Here is a 21,681-nt window from a genome sequence, read left to right as displayed (position 1 = left end):
TAATGGACTAAACACTTTCCTGTGTTCAAAACCTTTGCCAATGCTTTCACTGCTGACCGGGATATCATACAGCAATACCGGAATTTAAACTGCACCAAGTTCTACCGTTATTTCACAGAAGTTCTTCTTTCTATATATGTATACGTCAAAACTAAGTAAGCAATATGAATCCCGTATAGTACAACCTTGAAATAACAAATGTCAGATTACTGATGTTACCTGACTATTTAAATTCAGGGAATGAAGGTTCAATTTTATGCCCATTTGAAAGTTACCTTTTGATGTTGCCATCTACGACTGACTGCACTTTGTGAACATGATAGTAAATATACTGGAACACATTTGTAAACCACAAAATGCCCCTTTCTACTGCTAATGCAAGTTATCTCAAGTGAATATCATAACAGGTTTTGTAAGAGAATACTTGACATGTTGAAAAGAGACGGTGGATGATCAGCTGTTGGTACTTGTGTTATTCTGACTCTGGGACAGTGATGTATTTTATTAATTATTTACTCATACTGCTAGGCCTGTCCCCCAACAGTTTGTCATCAGACTCACTTGATGCAGCAACCTTCACCTTCCAGGCATCTGGGATTGCAGGCCAGGTTCATAACACCCAGTATAATGAAGTTTTCATTATGAACTATTTTTGCTTTCTTGACAAGTAATTGAAGAATAATTAGTCAAAGTTCCCTGTTGCTGTTTGTGTAACATTTGACATGATTATTGTCCCAAGATAAAATACTTCTTAATATTTTGAGTAAAAGAGTTGGCTTTTCAAGGAAGTCAAGTGAAGATTTAAAATTAGTGTCAATTGTTACTGATTTAGATTTATAAGGGAAGGTCATGGATTATTATTGACTTAACTTTGAAAGGTATTTAACAATAAACCTACATGATTTGCAAGGAATATATTTTAGAGGCTATTCTTTGGTGTCTCTAAACCCTATTTTTGTAGTTAATGTCCTTTGGTAGAGAGCTGCTAAGAGCTTAAATGCAAGAAGAGTTAAACCTGGAGAAAGTAGTACCCTTGCCATGTACCCCTTTCCACCAGAAATTTGTTTGAAATTCATAGACTGTTGTGATGTGTCAATCAGAACAGGTCATTAATACATGATTTTACATTTTGTTTAGGAAATTTCAGATCATAAATATGAGATTTTATAACCAGCTTAGAAAAAACAAGAAGTCAAACTCTTGTGCTATAATAACTCAAATTAATATGTGAGTTAACTTTTTGAAGTCAGATAAAGGCATTTTCATATTTTCTTGCATTTTCCAGGTCCAGGTAAAACTGATGTGGAGAATATGCACCAAATCCAGAATAAGGTATTTGACTCTTTTAGCTATCATATGGATAAAAATGTCATAATCCATATTATACTGCATGACTAGAATATAAGAATTGCATTCCACTTTTGTAGGGCTTTTGAAATGGTTGAATTCCAGAAGACACAGTATAAAACTTTTAGCCCAAACTGTATTTTCACAGCAATCGATGAAGAGAGTTTAGGGAACTTTATATAACCATGCAGGAAGATTCTATTATAGTAACTTAATTCATCCTGTATCTCCCCCTTGAAAATGGACATGCTGACTGTTTTGAGTGCAGAACAGTTATCTTACTATTAGACACAATTTGCTGTTAAAAAGTTTTGTTTGTACAGATCTCAAAGAACTAATGCTAAAAACTGTGAATAAAATGTGCTACCCTAATATAATTTTATTGGTCCACGTATAGTAAATAACTTTGAATATTTATGACTCCAACCTTGGCTCTTCATCTTATAGGATATTTTTTTGGTATGTTACAGATGTCATCAGGAATGTCATCTAGTTGTTTCAAATGCTGTCTTTCTAACACTCAGTTCTGCTGTGTAGGTTTTAAGATATCATTTCTCCTTTTTGAATGAAGTATTTATTTCCAGACATTGCAGCAGATGGTCTAATTCTTCTAGTGAGGTGAATAACATTTTAAGGAACCCCATAGACACTGCGGAGTACACTGTTGTGTTGAATTAACTGCAAGAAACTCCATCCTTTGTCCTAACTACACTCTTCATTTTGGCATATCAGTAGATACTGGGAAAGGGGAGCATACTGTACATTATTTTATTTTATTATGATGAGCTTGACTACCTTGCATTTGTAATCAGTAGAAGAAAATGTACAGATAGGCCTATATTATACCAGAGTGTTGTACAAATTATTTGACATACTGCACATATCATTGCAGCTCTGGACTCCACGAGTTACTGACCAGTGAATGTGATAGAGTAGCTGTTAATATTACTTGGCCCCACATCTACTCAGGTTAATATGTTTGAACTACAGTTTAAACTGTCATGCAGTGGTGATATTTTAAGTAATCTATATACACGTGAAGTTTTTGGTTCTGTAAAATTATTAAAGACTGCTTCAGATACGATCTCCTTGCTCTCTTGTTAGCCTGAGTCCAGTCCCTGATTATACTTAAAGAGTTTTTTAGAATCAATAAAGTGCCAGGTTAGGTCGTTTCAGCCACAGCTTCTGTACCAAATGCATTTTCAAAGGTTTTAATGATGTGTGGAATATGAGCTACAAATTTTCCCCAAGGCGATTAAAAAAAGCGATGAGATAACAAGCCTGCTACCAGTTTACAACTTGCCTAACGTACTGATTACATGTATTGTAGTATTCTAGGGACAAATCTCTGGCAGTAAAACTGTATCAGCTGAAATTTTAAAAAGTATGTGAATTTTGCTAATATTAAATGAATGGAAGAATGTGTCTCGTACTTAACTGTAAATATACCACACGCTATTCTTACAAATAGTGGGTTAGCTCATATACCTCTTAAACAGTTACACAACTTAAAATGTAGCTGTTTAGTGAGTTTGTTTTTTATACTGAGTTTGTTCAAGACAAATGAGCAAAATATAAAAAAAAAAATATCTAGAAGTTCTACATTTAAAAAAAAGTTCTGAGAGGTTGGTAAAGAAAGGCAATGAAGCATAACAGTATACAAAAACATCTTAAATTACTTTCAATGTAACAAGCACAACATTTTAAAAGGTGTTAGAAAAACATGTAATAGGTAATAGTAATATGCATGCTTAGTGCATTCGAGATTTAAAAGGGTTAATACATTTATTCTGTTCACACTGCATGAATCTGCACAGCCATTAGAAACTTAACAAGAAGCATTCTATTTCTGCAAATGTCAGCAAATAATAAGAAGTAATTCATTTCTGCTAATGTCGTGAAAATTACCAAAGGTATATTCATTTCTGCTTATGCCATGAGAAAACATGCAGCTGTTAGAAGCTATTGATAAAGAAAACAGTAGATGCTTGAAAGTTTAAACCATAGTCAGCATTACTTGTACTAAAGCTAGAAATGTACCTTGAATCTAGGTAAAATGTAACACATGTATTAGAACAGTACAATTGAAGAATTGAAATGCTGAAATGGACTGACATAAACCCAAGGCCAGGTTGTTTTTCTCAAAATGTTTTGCAGAATGACAGATATTTTAACTTGGTCAGCAATAAGTCTAGCAATATTTTCTGTAGAACATACAGAAAGCTGTGTCTAACTACGTCAGCAATAGAATGTAACATTTTCTATGTGACAGGAAGAGAACTGTATAAGTATAACCTACTAATCATTAATGATTCAGACAAACCTTGTGCCTACATGCTTTGTCTCCTTGCTGCAAGTAATAAAGGGTGCCTTGCTTGAACCTAACTTGAATTGGTCTTTGAAGTTTTTTCCTTTGACAAAAGGAGTCAAACTCCCCTGGCCAGTAGAATGAACCAAAGTCTTTTGTTTTAGCCTTAACACAAACGGGGGGCATCCTGTTGATTTATTTATTGATTTGTTTAATATTTGTTAACAGGGGAAAGTCTGACTGGACACAGGTCCCATTTTGGTGGAGGCCCAGGAAGAAAAGCTCTGCAGATAAGTACAAGATACAAAATACAATTTACAAATTACAAATACAAGTCACATTACAGTTTGAAAAAAACTTTTGAATGTCAAATTAAGCAAAATAGAAAAAAATATGAATATCAAATTAATCAAAATAAACAAAACAACATATAACATACAATATACAATACTGCAATACATAAAGTATGACAGAAGTTACAGTTGATGACAGGTACCAGATACAATATATACAAAAATGTGAATTATAATCTAGGTAATTTGTGTTCTGAGGTGACCTAATATCATCATAGACTTAACAGTAGTGAGGGGAAGCCAGTGGAATGGGAAGGAATTGGTCAGGTAGCATATGAAGATATTTTGGAGCCTTCCACAGGAAACAAGTATAAACATTTACTTGAAGCTGGATGGCAAGGGAAGGAACAGGAAACTATGAAAACACGGACACAGTTAATGTTGAGCAGTGATAGGCCAGTGAGTTCCCATATGACAAAGCAGAGAATGGCACAGGATGAAATTGAAGAGAATGTGCCACAGGAAGATGCAATAGAACTTTCTGTAGAATGCCTGCAGGAAATGGAAAACAGAAAATGTGCCCTCAGTTTAGAAGAAAACAAGCTGAGAGAAGAGTTGCTTGACTTAATAGAGAAAGATAAACATATTAAGATCAATGAAAGAAATAGACTGCAGAAGGTCAATAAAACCCAAAAAGTCAAAAGTTTGATAAAACAAATGAACACAATAATTAGGACTGTCCATAGAGATCCATGCATTATAATAGAAGTAAACAGGATATATTACTGTACAGCTAAATTACTAACTGAAAAAGGTCTACCACAACAACACAGGGTAGTGAGGGAGAGAAGAGGGAGAAATCGAATACCATCATGGAAGTAACAAATAGAGAAAACTATAAAGCAACTAAGACAAGAAGTGTTACTGTTAGAAGAGTATAGAAGAGGGAACAGATCAACAAAAATACTTAGAAAGATAGACATGATAAAAGCAATGTGCAGTATTAGAACAGATCAGGATCTATCGTGCACTATTGTAAATAACAAACTAAAAATCTCAGCACAGGTGGAAAAACTTAGAAGATATACATATAAATATAAAGGAAAAGTATAAAATAAGCAATTTATTGATGACTCAAAAAAGTTTTATAGAGAATTGGGAAACAAGGTAAAAGGAATTGAAAGACACCAAAAAAAGGAGAGATAGATAAGTTTTGGAGAAGTATCTCTGAAGATCCTGTGGAATATAACAACTATGTAAAATGGATAGATGAAATAAAATAAAGAATAAGAAGTTTAAAGGTACAGGATATTAAATGGGATGAAGTAACAGCCAGAGAGACTGAAACAAAGTTAAGAAAAGCCTCAAATTGGAAAATCCCAGGCTTAGATGCAGTACCTAACTTCTGGTTAAAAGTATTAACATCTCTGCATGAAAATTAGCCATGAGTAAGAACTACTTGTATGCACACCCCAAACAGATACCAACCTGGCTAACAACATGAAAAACAATGCTCCTACTTAAGAGTGACCCTGCAAGCTACCCTAAAAACTATAGACCAATAGCCTGCCTTCCAGTGATGCATAAACTGTACACTGATGCCGACAGAGTCTATAGTCATTTAGAAGACAACTCAGTTATGGCAATAGAACAAAAGAGCAATAAAAGAAAGTTATATGGAACAAATGATCATTTGTTGTTAAATAAAGTCACGTGGAGAACTGTAAAAAGGGGAAGAATTTAAGTATGGCATGGCTTGACTACAAAAAAGCATTTGATAGTATCCCACATTCATGGATAAAAGAGTGATTAAAAATGTATAAGATACACCCTACACTGATCGATTTCATTACAGTGACCTAAAACAGTGGCAGACTACCTTGCAATTAAGCCATGATTAAGGACAAATTATTATTCCGGGGATAAAATTTCAAAGGGGGATATTCCAGGGTGACTCTCTGTCACTGCTGCTATTCTGTCTTGCCCTTAACCATTAAGCTGTCTACTTAACAGCTTAGGCCATGGCTATAATGTGGCTCCTAGAAAACAACAAAGTGTAAAGACTTCTCATCTTCTCTTTGTCGATGATTTGAAACCTTCAAATCACCATCAGATGAGGAACTGAAAGTACAACTGCAAGTTGTCAAAACTCTTTCAGATGATATAAGAATGTCATTTGGTCTTGATAAATGTGCAAAAGCAACCTTTAAAGCAGGAAAACTGCAGTACCAAGAAAACATCAGTTTGGGAAAAGAATGTGATATAAAAGAACTTGAGCAAAAGAGAGTGTATAAATATTTGGGAATTGATGAAGGATCAACAATAAAACATGAGCAAATGCAAATAAAACTTAGTAAGGAGTACTTTAGAAGACTTAAATTAATCCTGAAAACAGCATTGACATCTAGAAACAAAATCCAAGCTATAAACCAATTTGCTCTTCCTGTCCTAACTTACAGTTTTGGATTGATTAACTGGCCCCAAAATGTGTTGGATAGATTAGATAGGAAAACAAGAAGGATACTCCATGCTCACCAAATGAGTTATAAAAAGTCAGTGCATACCAAGATTATATATTCCCCATTCTATAGGATGGATGGGCCTCCTTGAAATTAATTACATGTACAGATCTGCAATCGTGGGACTCCACACATATCTGCTGACCTCACAAGACCCAAATGTAGTGAACGTTTTGAAACATGAGGAGAATAAATCTAAGATGATTTCCCTGCCTAGGTAGCAGAAGCATATTGGCTTCAAGCAGGAATAGAAATCAAACCACAGGTGGATAAAAACCAGGCAGCAACTGAATGCGTCAAAAAACAAAAGAAAGAATATAAGGTGAAGGACAAGATGAGAAGAGAAGAAATGTGGAAAATGTATAAATATAGTGGCACATATAGAAAACTTTTGGAAGAACCTCATGTAGATCAGTAACAAATGCAGAAATGGTTAAGGAAAGGCAAATTTAAACCAAGGGTTGAAAGATTAATACTGGTGGCACAATATAGTGGGCTATATACATGTTGGTTTAAAAAGTCCATTGAGCATGTGGGAGAAACAGACAAATGTAGGTTTTGTAAAGCAGTATTGGAAACAGTTGCACACCTCATTGCTGGTTGCGACATACTAATGGCAGAAGGACTGTATACTGAAAGGCATAATAATGTGGTGAGACTTGAACTGGGGATTGTGCAAACATTATGGTATGGAAGTAGCACTGATCATTGAAATCGTCACACCCAGTGACTACAGTGTCTGGTGTACAGAGAAACATGATGTCATAAAATATCAGGATTTGCAAGCAGAAACGAGAGCAATGTGGAAGAAAGATACCCAAATAGTTCCAATAGTAGTAGGAGCAACAGGTCTTATAAACAATAGTTTACAATCATATTTAGGTATGGTACCAATACATGTAACTCCATACGAATTGCAGAAGGAGTCATTACTGGGCACATTGCGGGTGCTGAGAAGAGCACTTTTGGCTGACAAAGTGAGAAACAATACTAATTTCATGAACTTTAATTGTATTTTGATTTAGGAATGGGGTCCATTCCCATCATGGTATTAGAAACCCAAAAGATTTGGAGAAATTAAAAAAGGGAGAATATATATATACATATATATATATATATATATATATATATATATATATATATATATATATATATTTATCTATATATCTAATATGTATATATATATATATATATATATATATATATAAAGGTTCGATTCTCAGCTAGAGCGTCTTCTATGTGGAGACATGCATGAATGGGAGTACCTTCGTTGAAGGTTGTGCATCAGGGCCGGCAATTCAGCATGTAAAAATCTACTGCCAATCATTAGCGTACTGGAGTTCTGCTGTGGCGACCCCTAACCAGGAAAAGCCAAAAGACACAACATAGACACAAACACACACATACACACACAGCCTATAGTAATGAAAGGGAGTGAACAAATACATCCACATAGAAATCAAAGCCCAATAAACAAAATGCAATAAATAGGTATGGTACCAATACATGTAACTCCATACGAATTGCAGAAGGAGTCATTACTGGGCACATTGCGGGTGCTGAGAAGAGCACTTTTGGCTGACAAAGTGAGAAACAATACTAATTTCATGAACTTTAATTGTATTTTGATTTAGGAATGGGGTCCATTCCCATCATGGTATTAGAAACCCAAAAGATTTGGAGAAATTAAAAAAGGGAGAATATATATATACATATATATATATATATATATATATATATATATATTTATCTATATATCTAATATGTATATATATATATATATATATATATATATATATATATATATATAAAGGTTCGATTCTCAGCTAGAGCGTCTTCTATGTGGAGACATGCATGAATGGGAGTACCTTCGTTGAAGGTTGTGCATCAGGGCCGGCAATTCAGCATGTAAAAATCTACTGCCAATCATTAGCGTACCGGAGTTCTGCTGTGGCGACCCCTAACCAGGAAAAGCCAAAAGACACAACATAGACACAAACACACACATACACACACAGCCTATAGTAATGAAAGGGAGTGAACAAATACATCCACATAGAAATCAAAGCCCAATAAACAAAATGCAATAAATTCATAATGCAACTTTTACTAAAAATGTTGAATGATTCTTGCAATTGTTTGTTTGTGACGTCACCTAATATTTTGCCAGTGTTCTTTGATACCAACATGTGTATACAAATGCAACATTGAAAAAGAAGTAGTAAAGGGATTATTATTTGATCATGAAAATGTAAGTGAAGGTATTTTGACAAAATCTGTGAGGTCCTTGCCATTCTGCCCCATTAGCCAGTACTGATCACAACAGTGTATATGCTAATAAGGTAAACTCAACTAGTTTTAGTAGCAAGCAGTCTGATGGTCAGCTGTTAATTTAAGTTAGAAGTGGTAAGCGAATTAGGAGCAAACATAAAGCTAACAATGCCAGTACAGAGTCTGGGAAAAACAGGCAGCTGTAAAAACCTCTTCTAACAAAGTTACAGCCAAGGGGGAATGGATACAAATCTTTTCACAAAAGGACAAGTTTACCAGGACAGTGATGAAGCACACTTGATGTCTAAGTAGACTGATTGTGGCATCTTGCAGGATGGTGTGAATTCAATAGCTTTAATGGACAGTAATGGAAATTGGGCTACTGTTGGCTGAAGGAGGAGAAGAGGCGGAAGGCATGGCCGAAGGCAGGAAGAGAGGAGAAAGGCTAGGACTGTGGTAGTGAGGGTCGGAACTTTGAATTTTGGCAGTATGACTGGTATAGGGAGAGAGCTAGCCAATATGATGGACAGAAGGAAGGTTGGTATATTGTGTGTACAAGAGACCAGATGGAAGGGGAGTAAGGCTAGGTGTATCAGAGGTGGGTTCAAATTGTTTTATCATGGTGTGGATGGGAGGAGAAATGGTGTAGGAGTTATCCTGAAGGAACAGTATGCTAAGAGTGTTTTGGAGGTGAAAAGAGTGCCGGATAGAGTGATGTTTATGAAGCTGGAAATTGATGGTGTAATGATGAATGTTGTTAGTGCATAAGCTCCACAAGTTGGGTGTGCGATGGATGAGAAAGAAAAATTTTGGAGTGAGTTGGATGAAGTGGTGATGACTGTACCCAAGGGTGAGAGAGTGGTGATTGGAGCAGATTTCAATGGGCATGTTGGTGAGGGGAACAGAGGGGATGAGGAAGTGATGGGTAGGTATGGTGTTAAACAAAGGAATGCAGAAGGTCAGATGGTAGTGGATTTTGCAAAAAGGATGGACATGGCTGTTGTGAACACATATTTTAAGAAGTGGGAGGAGCATAGGGTGACATACAAGAGTGGAGGAAGATGCACACAGGTGGATTATATCTTATGTAGAAGGGCCAGTTTGAAGGAGATTGGAGACTGTAAAGTGGTGACTGGGGAAAGTGTAGTTAGGCAGCATAGGATGGTGGCTTGTAGGGTGACATTGGTGATCAAGAAGAGGAGGAGGAGGAGGAGTGTGAGGGCAGCACCAAGGATCAAATGGTGGAAATTGAAAAAGGGTAATTGTGAGGTGGAGTTCAGGGATGAGTTAAGACAGGCACTGGGTGGCAGTGAAGAGTTACCAAATAGCTGGGTAACTACAGCAGAGCTAGTAAGGGAGACTGCTAGAAAGGTGCTTGGTATGACATCTGGACAGAGGAAGGATGACAAGAAGACATGGTGGTGGAAGGAGGAAGTACAGGAGAGTATACAGAGAAAGAGGTTGGCAAAGAAGAAGTGGGATTGTCAGAGAGATGAAGGAAGTAGACAGGAGTATAAGGAGATGAGGTGCATGGCAAAGAGAGAGGTGGCAAAGGCTAAGGCATAAGAAGAGTTGTATGAAAGGCTGGACACTAAGGAGGGAGAAAAGGACCTGTACCGATTAGCTAGACAGAGGAACAGAGCTAGGAAAGACGTGCAGCAGGTAAAGGTGATAAAGGATAATGAGGGAAACATACTCACAAACGAGGAGAGTGTGTTGAGCAGATGGAAAGAGTACTTTGAGGGGTTGATGAATGAAGATAATGAGAGGGAGAGAAGGTTGGATGATGTGGGGATTGCGAATCATGAAGTGCAATGGATTAGCAAGGAGGAAGTAAGGACAGCTATGAAGAAGATGAAGAATGGAAAGGTTGTTGGCCCAGATGACATACATGTGGAAGCATAGAGGTGTTTAGGTGAAATGGCAGTGGAGTTTTTAACCAGATTGTTTAATGAAATCTTGGAAAGTGAGAGGATGCCTGAGGAATGGAGAAAAAGAGTTTTGATACCAATTTTTAAGAATAAGGGTGATGTGCAGAGTTGTAGTAACTACAGGGGGATTAAATTGATCAGTCACAGCATGAAGTTATGGGAAAGAGTAGTGGAAACTAGGTAAAGAAGGGACGTGATTATTAGTGATCAGCAGTATGGTTTCATGCTGGGAAAGAGCACTACAGATGCAATGTTTGCTCTGAGAGTGTTGATGGAGAAGTACAGAGAAGGTCAGAAGGAGTTGCATTGTGTTTTTGACTTAGAGAAAGCATATGACAGGGTGCCTAGAGAGGAGTTGTGGTATTGTATGAGGAAGTCAGGAGTGTCAGAGAAGTATGTAAGAGTGGTACAGGATATGTGCGAGGGTAGTGTGACAGCGGTGAGGTTTGCGGTTGGAGTGACGGATATGTTTTTGATGTGGAGGTGGGATTACATCAAGGATCAGCTCTGAGCCCTTTCTTATTTGCAATGGTAATGGACAGGTTGACGGACGAGATCAGACAGGAGTCCCCGTGGACTATGATGTTTGCAGATGGCATTGTGATCTGTAGTGAGAGTAGGGAACAGGTGGAGGAGACCCTGGAGAGGTTTAGATATACACTAGAGAGAAGAGGAATGAAGGTCAGCAGGACTAAGACAGAATATATGAGTGTGAATGAGAGGGAGGATAGAGGAATGGTGAGAGATGGCGAAGGTGGATGAGTTTAAATACTTGGGATCACTAGTTCAGAGTAATGGTGAGTGTGGAAGAGAGGTGAAGAAGAGAGTACAGGCATGATGGAGTGGGTGGAGAAGAGTGTCAGGAGTGATTTGTGACAGACTAGAACCAGTAAGAGTGAAAGAAAAGGTCTACAAGAGGCTAGTGAGACCAGCTATGTTATATGGGTTGGAGACAGTGGCATTGACAAAAAGGCAGGAGTTAAGCTGGATGTGGCAGAGTTAAAGATGTTAAGATTTGCACTGGGTGTGACAAGGGTGGACAGGATCAGGAATAAGCATATTAGAGGGTCAGCCCAGGTTGGAAGGTTTGGAGACAAAGCCAGAGAGGCATGATTACATTGGTTTGGACATGTGCTGAGGAGGGATGCTGAGTATATTGGATAAAAGATGCTAAGGATGAATCTCCCAGGTAACAGGAAATGAGGAAGGCCTCAGATAAGGTTTATGGATGTGGTGAGAGAGGACATGCAGGTGGTTGGTGTGACGGAGCAAGATGCAGAGGACAGGAAGAAATGGAAACAGATTATCCTAACGGGAACAGCCGAAAGAAGATGATGATGACTTTAATGGACAGTAATATTTAAAAAAAAGAAGATAAAGAGAAGTGATAAGCATAAACCTGCTGTGGCATGTCAGTGTAATAAAAGGTAAAGAGTCCTAAACAAGGTGTGCCACTGTTAGAAAAAGACAGAGGAACTTAAGCTGTAAACAGATTATAAACAGATTATGAACATACTAAGGACACTCTCAAAGGAATGCAACTAATGCCTCAAATTCGTCTTTTATCAAATGGATAAGGTTAGCTTACAGAGCTGTTGCAGGAGTTGTTCACCATCAGTGGAAGGTGTCATTCTCATTACTGATGACTGTTACTCAACAAGTAGACAAGACAGCTTAAAGAGACTTGGTACGCACATGCCAAGAGCTAGATTAGTGATGTCAAAATGCCTTGGTCAAACTTAAAATTACAGGTAGGAGGTCTGATAATAAAATTCATGCTGCCTTAGAGGACATCTAGTGGATTGGTAAATGACAGACATTATAAAGTTAATTTATGAAAAAGGAATTAAACTTACCTTTTCTGGAATTCTTCATTGTAATGGTTGAGAAGCTTAATTAATTACAATAATATGAAGTCCAGTTTTTGAGAGATATAAGTCTTTTTCCTGCTACAAATGTCATACAACAGGTCAATAAAGGAGAGTCATCATTCTTCTTAAAGATGCCGAGTTTTCAGTCCCATATGTGTTTGATAACAATAGTCAGTCTAATTGATATTTCAGTGACAGTGCAAGTAGGAAAGATGATATTGTCATTAGTTAAAATGTATAATATGTATTTCCAGAAGCAAGGATAAGTCATTTATAAGGGTTTTTATCACAAATGAGCTTAAACAACTTATGAAAGAAACTGCAAGATTCTGATCTAGTCTGATGCAATTTGTATACAGACTTAAGTGCTTAATTGTAATAAAACATATTGTTTTCGTGCATTATCCTGGTGCCCCTTATCTTGTCAGCATAGTCGTTCTATTTTTTTTTTTTTTTGCTTCTTAGCTAAGACACTGAGTTATAGAACAAAGATTTGCTGATTTTTTTAGCAGCTTGGGTATTAGGAATGCCTGTCAAGGGAAGATAGGACTAAGAAGGGAATGCCGACTCTCTTATGCTGGGGAGAAGAACTGGTGACCCTGTCACAATGTTGTTGCATGCAACTAGAAGTTTGCAAGTGTCAGTGATGCAAGAGGTAGCACACTTGCCTTTGGTGCTGGAAGATTAGAAGGCTGTAGATTCTACTCCCACCCTGTATGCATGGATTCATTTCCAGTACTGATGCTGGAATACAACATTGGTGGTGGAGTTGCACTCCTGAGTATGACATCTTTCAGGTAAGGAATTAAAGGAATTAAACTGTGGCCATTTCTGCATGCTGGTAGCTCAGCCTAATGTAAAAGATCCCACTGTACCTATTGAAAAGAGTAGAGGCCCTTTATATTTATATATACAAATAATTATTATTTATAAAATGTTTACATATTTACAAATATTTACATACATACAAATATATAAATATACAAATCTGTTTACACATATTCACAATTTCCTTTATGATATTTTCATCGGTATTGAGTTTATCAAATAAGAGTTTTTTTCTGAAGGATAAATTATATGTTTTCCAGAAAAGACATGCTTGCTTTATTTCTTCTATTGTTTTCCCACTGAATTCTACTTATATCTTTATTCCCAAATTTTATACCTAAGACAGAAATTACATTCATTGCAAAATATAAACCCGTCAGTCTTTACTGTACCATATAAACCTTTACATTTGTCTTTTGTTTAAATCTGTTCCTAACATCCCTAGACAATCATTTGTGTAAATGATTACTTATTTTATCCAATTTTATTTTTACAATTATTATAATGTCATCTACATATGGTAACTGAACTGGAATTCTTAATCCTTCAGGTGTCATATACCCCATCTCCTTTATTTTGTAATTTATTTCACATAATATCACATTCATAACTAATCCATAAAGTATACAGCTCATTGGACATCCCTGTCTTACACTACTCTTCATATGCAGGTATTTTTACTTTATTATTACTATATGCTGACATACATAATTTGATAGCTTTCTCACTTATATTGTATTCTTCCATTATTACCCATAAGATTTCGTGTCCAGTTGTGTCAAATGCTTTATTAAGGTCTCCTATCATGATTTTGTTTCTTCATTTCTGTTCATAATATTATCCACAATTTCCCTGTCATTAATAATTATTCACATCCCTTTCAGTATATACTATATGTCATCTTCCATAATATTTTCAATTTTAGTTTAAAATCTCTTTTGTATTATTTTCATAAAGATCTCATAATCATTATTATTTAATACTACTGGTCTCCAGGTTTTTAATTCTCTTCTATCGTCCTTCTTTCATACGAATTTAAGTATTCCACCACATAATTATTTATAAGAAAACCTTCATTTAATCATTCATTCAAAATCTTTAATAAATAGTTTTTTTTTGCCAGTCCCTTATATGTTTATACATTTTATACCCTATTCCATTTGGGCCTGCAGCCAAGTCTATATTTACTTATCCTAATACTTTATCTAGCTCATTTAAATAAATCTCCTTTTTCAGCTATCTATTATCTTTTTCTGTTAACCTTTTTACTTTCCATGTTTTTACACTACCATCTTCTTGTACATTTTGTACTACACTATTTATAATCTTTTCCTTTTCCTGAGTATGTTCTATTTTCCTACTACTCTTTCTTCATTTCTCCCATTACACTACCACCTTCCTTTAATAATCTGCTTAAGTAACTCAATACTTCTCTTTTTCTTTGTAAACAATATCTTTGCTTATATAACAATGAATGCATTTTTTATTTTTTCATATAATTTTTTTTCTTTGAAAAAGTACTTTATGTCATTCTGTTCCAAATATTCCAATATATTGTTATGTGTTCTTTTATATTTTTCTTTCTCTACTTTTCTCATATCATATTGCCACTGTAAAAAACATTTTTTATATTTTTCATTAAATATCATCCACCATTCAGACCAATTGTTATAAAATGCTCCCATAGTAATATGATCTTTCCATAACTGTATTACTAATCTGTTTTTTCTTAATTCCATCTTTAATCATTTATCTTTTTTTATTCCTTTGCCTATTTTTATATATTCCTTGTTTTCTTTTATTTCTAGCCACAATGCAAGATGATCAAAAAATCCTGTTTCAACTACCATCCCTTCTCCTAAAATTAAATATTTTGATGCTATTAAATAATCTATTTCAGTTCTATACATATCCCTTTTGCAAGTCCATGAATTTTTGTCCCAAAGTTTTAACTTACCATGTCTTATAACCTCTAAGATTTTCTTATACCATATCCTTTTGTCTTACGCTTGTCTCTTAAATCACAGTTAAAGTTTCCTGTTATTATAATATTCATATTTATCACTACATAGTCTAAAATCTAATTAAATAAGCTTTCCCCTTCTTTAGAGTTAGTATAAGCATAAAATGTTAAAATTCATAGGTTCATAGGTCATAGGTAGGTACTAGGCTATTGGCCCTAGGGCCTATATAAGCCTAGCCAAAAAGGTACCCTGGCTTTTGGCACCCAAGAAAATTATTTTCCTGTGCCCCTGTTGAGCAGAGCCACAGAGGGGATCCACAGGGTGAATTTCCTATTTCCCATCCAATCATCAATATTTTTCTTGAAGAGTGCTAATGAGGAGCTTTGTTTGATATAGATAGGTAGTTTGTTCCAGAGTATGGGAAGTTTCTGGGACAGGAATCTATCCATCCAGCATGTTCTGTTTATTGTAATGACAAGGTTTAAGTCCCTAGGGCATGTAGTTTGGAGGGAATGGGTTTCCTTAAGTGGAGCATGTCCAACAGCTCTTGGTTCAACATAGCTTTGTATTTTAGGCAGAGATCACCTCTGTGTAAGCGATATACAATGGAGTAAAGCTGGAGTTTTTTCAGACAGTCTGCATAGGGCATCTGTTTGAGGCCAATAATCCTCTTTGTGAGGTATTTCTACGGCCTTTCCAGTTGTTGTAGATGTCTTGTGAGGTACATACCAAAAGAGGTGTTGTACTCTATAATGGGTCTAGAGGGGAACAATGAACTCTTTTTTTCCTAGATGAGAAACCTTTTGTGAATAGGTGTGCCATGTAGAAGGATTTCCTAACTACTGTGGCAATGTGATTATCAAAGGAGAAACTACTGTCCATCTGTGTCCCAAGGTCTCTTATCACACATTCAGTGTTAAGTAGGCTACCACCTATGTGGTAGCTCATGGGTACAGAGTTTTTACCAAAAGGGATGACAATGCACTTTTTGGAATTGAGCTTGAGGCCATGGTCCTGACACCAGGCATCTGTCTCCGTGAGGCCCTTTTGTAGGATGTCCACATCATTAGGAGTTTTGATTATGGCTCCTAGTTTGCAGTCATCTGCAAACTTCGTCAGCCAAAGACCTTCTGTCTTAGCCTGTACTTCAGAAAAGTAGATACCAAACAGGAGAGGACCCAAGACTGAACCCTGTGGTACTCCACTTGTCACTGGTTTGAAGTCGGATTTGGAATCTGCTACTATCACAGTGTGGGTTCTGTCAGTGAGCCGGTTGGCAAACCATCTTGTGACATAAGGATTTATACCTAGTTTAGTGAGTTTATCTATAATTCTAGAGTGGGGTATGGCGTCAAAAGCCTTGTTGAGATCTAGATAGGCTGTGTGAATCACCTTACCCTCGTCTACAGCTTTGCTGACTGCTTCAAAGAAGTCTATCAGGTTTAGGAGACATGATCTGCCTTTTAGAAACCCAAACTGAGTGGGGTCCAGAGTTTGGAGATTACCAATCTCTTTGTGTATAAGATCTATGATGATACATTCCATGGCCTTGCAGACCAGGCTTGTTAGGCTAATGGGGTGGTAGTTCCTGGTGTCCGTGGTGGCTCTCCCTTTGTGGAGTGGGATAACCGTCGCTGTGTGCCACTCAGTGGGCAGAAAGCCTGAAGTGAGGCTATGATTGAATATGGTGCTTAGGTGGGGTGCCAGTTTATGTAGAATGCAGGCTGGGATGTTGTCAGGTCCCATGGATGCTGTGTTCTTGCCTTTGGAGAGTGTGTTTTTTACCTGTGCAGCTGTGATTACAGGAACTTTGCATTCTTCCAGTATAGTGATGGCCCTTTTAGGGGGTGAGAGGGGGGCAAAGTTATCACTGAACCTATCTGCCAGGATGTTGGCAATATCAGTGGGTTCTGTATATTTAGTGCCATTGTGCTGTAACTCAGAGCAGATCTGAGTGTTGCCATTGAGATTCTTGACATAGCTATAGAATGCTTTGTTGTTGTCTTTAGAATCAGTGATGATTTTGTTTTCATAACTAGCTTTGGAGGATTTTATGAGGGATCTCAGCTTCTTACTGAGGCTGACCAGGAAGTTCCTCCAACCATGAGATTTTACTCTTTTTTGCAACAGTGGGGGTGCAGCGGTAGCATTGTTGCCTCACAGCAAGAGGTTCTCCTGTTTGATTCTTGGCTGGAGTGCCTTCTGTGTGTAGTCTGCTTGTCCTCCCCATGGTCAAGTGGCATCCAAAAGACATGCGTGAATGGGTGTGCCTTTGCTGAAGTTTGGGCATCGGGCTGGCAACTCGGCACCATAAAAATCTACTGCCAATCATTAGTGGACCGGAGTTCCACTGTGGCGACCCCTAACCAGGAAAAGCTGAAAAGACAAACTTTCTTTCTTCTGTTGTAGAGTTTGTTTATGGCAGGGGACCACCAGATTGGCTTCCTTTTTTGGAGGATAGCATCTTGGTTCTGTTAGGGATAGCATGATCCATGCACTTGTGTAAGTGCTTATAAAGTGCATTTGTGTAGGATTCAGCAGTTGTACCTCTATTATCCATCTGCATGGGTGTCATGAAGTTTGCCACTTCTGTCTTAAGAAGTGTGAAGTTGGCTTTATTCTTTCCATTTTAAATCTACAATAGATAATCTTCCCATTTTTGATCAAATTACACCTAACATCTTTACTGCATTTCAACAGAATACAGCAATTCCAGAACATCTATCATTTCCCAAATTATAGATCATCTTTCCTCCCCATAGTTTCTCTATTTATAATCTTTCTTCATTTCTTAAAAATCATGTGTCTTCTAATGTAATTACATGTACATCACGTGTTACTTCACTCCAATATTCCTGTCGTTCTTACTATATTCCTAAAACTATTCACATTTACAAAAAAAATCTCTAAATTTTTCAATTTGACTTTTCCTTAGATTCATGGTTTCATATGTTTATAGCTAATTGCTATGCTAACTTTCTTAACAGGCCATTCTAAGGCTAACCAATGTCCTTCCACAGAGTGAGAATCAAATACTCTACCTTATGTCTGTGAGTCAAACACCTTAACCATTATACTGAGCCCCACTCCTTAGCTGTAGATATTCTTTTTCTTCCATTTCCTTTTTTTTTTCTTTTGTACTTATCCCTTTAAAATTTATTTTTGTCTTTTACCCTTTAACCAATAGAATTACTTTTTCCTTTACTAACCCAGTTTATGTCTTCTTCCTCATTTATTTCACAGCCTTCTTCTATATTTTCTTTATTTTTCATCCATTTTTTTCTATTTCTACTACTTCTAAAATTTCTTCTCTTTGTTAATTTTCTTCTCTTTTTTTTCTTTTTCCTTACTGTTGTTTTCATTTCTGGAATCCCTTCCATAAATGTCCAACTTTGTTATATTTATAACATTTAAATTCACATTTCTTTGCATTATTTTCCATTTCCCCACAAATATAACATTTTCTTTTGTTGCAGTTACTTATCAAATGTCCTTATTTTCCACAAAAAAAAAAACATGTTTTAGGTTGTCCCCAGTATTTTACAACAATCCTCTTCCACTCCACATTTATAATGCCTAGTATATGTATATTTTTTCTCTTTCTATTTTAACACAATTTTACAATCCCAGTCACCAGTCCATAATCTCCTTTTGTCATAAACTTTTGCAATGTCCAGTACTTCTTTACATAAAATTTTCAAATGTCCTTTCAAAGTCTCTCTTTCTACTTCTGTTCAAAATTGTACATGAATCTTCTTTTTTGTTTCCCTGTTAAATGATTTTATCAAGTAAAGATTCCATGGGTTGCAGTCTTTCTTTTTTTTTCATATTCTCCAAGAATATTTTTCATTGAAAAAACAGTCTCAAATATAATGTCACAAAATGTCTCTGTTAATAAGAATAAATGCTCTTACCCCATGCGCTATTATACCGAACAGAGCCATGAAATTGTCCCACGCTTCATAACTGTGTATTTCTTTGTCTTCTTTACTTTGAATCCTTATCACATGCTTCCATTTTTCATTTTCTTCTGCCCTCTTTTCTGCTACTCCACCTGTGCCTTATTTTACTTTCTCTGCATATGTTTTCTTTTCCAGGTGTTTCTGCATTTAACTCCTACTGATGCCTCTAGGTGTCAAATATTGCTTGTTTACATTTACATTAATAATTCCAAAAACATACACGGTATAAGAAGATTTCATCTTTAAGCATACATGATGGTAAACACAATTGTATTGATATTTGACCTCTGTCTACCGCAGCTTAAGAGATATTGAATATTATGTGTTTACTGTTTATTTGCATTGTAATGATTTTCATATTTCTCTATATATCTCAACATTCAGATAACACAGACAGAACTGCATAGCCTCATAAGTAAGCTCACAGCTGTATGATGAAAATACTGCTGACAGAATATATCTTGCTTGAATGGTTACTGAGATATCATAAGCTGTTTATAAAACATTACAAATTAATAGTCACTGCCTTTATTTTGGCTTATAAAATGGAGTTTAAAGCATCAAACTGAATGAATGCCACCAATGTAAAGATTAATTTATCCTGAATATTTTTTAATTTACAGTTTTCTAGTAACACCTATGGTTACAGAGATATGAATATTTGTTTGAACTATAAGATAATGATTTTTTTAAAGGCTCAAGTCACACCTAGTGGGAGTTAAAGGTACTCATTGAAAAGAACAGCATTGGAGGGAATAAGTTAAAAACTCACCAAATTATGCCACAGTGACCAGTCTATTAGAATAACAAATACATAAATAACATCAATGAGATCATAACAGCTTTGCAAACGCACTATAACTGATCAGCCTAAACTATTAAAACTTCAATAGGCAGCATTAAACACCATCAATTTGGCTTCACTACAAGATGTGTTACATTTGTTTGCTTACTTGGACCCAAAGACAAATTAAGAAGCACAGTAACTTTGCTCACTACTCCAAACATTAACCAATGTTACCAGAATGGGAAAGACAAAGAGGAGAAAAAAAACAACAGGGGAAAAGAAGAGGAGTTCAGTTGAACCAATCTTCTCTGTCCACCAGACTGACCAAAAGCTGTCCCACTCAAAAAAAAACTATAAGTCTTGAACAAAACCTTGCAAAAATAAAGCAGCATTCACATTGAACAAGTCCAAGCCAGAGTTACTTAAATTAACTCCATCTTTCTGATACCAGCTAGGATCCCTCTCATCAAAGTCTCTAACATCAATCATGTAAACACCTAGCTTACTCAAAACCCTAGAAAACTTGTGAGTCAAAAATGACCTAGCCCTTTCCATGCCCATAAGCCTATCAGTGGATCTCAATACCACCTTTGGTTCAATCTCTGACTACACTAATGACATATCAGGAAATCCGTGCCTCAGAATGGCCATATCAACCACTATCCATGCTAACAATTGCTTTTGGGAACTATACCTAAGTCGTTACCTCCCACATGCATTATTAAGATGTGAGGAATCATAAACACTGCCTTTATCACACATTTTTTTTTCCATGAGCTGCTGCCACCTTAGTCCTCTAAATCCATGATGGGATACATTCCATCTGTCTCCTTGCAGCCCCCAGAAAACTTCCTCCAGGACTTATAATGGTTCTTTTCAGCCCAAAAGAAAAAAGAATGGCCCAGAATGGCAATATTCCCATCTGAAAGATAAAAGCAAAATGTTAATAACCAATAATCACGCAACTTATCTTATATAATTTAGAAATTACCTAGATGACCAATGGCCTGCTCTTCTGACTACCTCAGCTGATCTCCCCTCCTAAGCCAGGTCCACTACTCTCCCAATCCAGAATAAATGTGCCAAAAACCTGTCCCCAACAGAACTGTAACATTCAAGGGCCTTCCTTACCATTCTAAGAAACTGTCCTGCCATCACTACTTTTCCATTTTGCATGCAAAAAACAAAATCATCTGGCAATCCTCCACACACAACCTTTAACTGCTTGGTCCAGACCACCAGACATAAAAAACTGATTGAAATGCATGCTCAACACTATCTGAGTGCCTTTCCCCATCTGGTCAGTCTTTGACTGTTGCAGTCAAATCAAAACCACTGACTCCATAATGCAAACATCCTTCCAAACCAAAGAACCTACTAACTCTCCCACTCTAAACAATCCCCTGTACATCAACACAGATAATGATGCTCAGATTGTATAGTCAAAGGAATTACCTACCAACAGGTGCAAGCTCTTTAACAACAGTCTAAAAGTCTGTTTCATAACTGGAAGCTGGCCATCCTCTTAAAGACCAATAACTTACTGCTATACTTTTATAATTCTTCTGAGTAAACACAATTTTGTGCCATATTCAAAAGC

At 36.4% G+C, this 21,681-nt stretch overlaps 1 protein-coding gene across 1 annotated transcript in view; it reads left to right on the top strand.

Moving 5' to 3' along the window:
* LOC122812125 (adhesion G protein-coupled receptor E1-like) overlaps positions 1 to 21,681 on the top strand; it is a gene marked incomplete in the record, with an annotated part of 2,110,064 nt that overhangs the window by 2,029,029 nt on the left and 59,354 nt on the right. Inside the window, 1 exon segment of the mRNA XM_044084415.1 lies at positions 1,286 to 1,332. Coding sequence (XP_043940350.1) covers positions 1,286 to 1,295 — 10 coding nt within the window.

Source organism: Protopterus annectens, chromosome 9.part0 (assembly GCF_019279795.1).
Source record: "Protopterus annectens isolate FY-2018-M chromosome 9.part0, PAN1.0, whole genome shotgun sequence".
Lineage (NCBI taxonomy): Eukaryota > Metazoa > Chordata > Ceratodontiformes > Protopteridae > Protopterus > Protopterus annectens.
The sequence above is the reverse complement of the archived record's forward strand: the minus strand, read 5'-3'. Positions and strand labels throughout refer to the sequence as shown.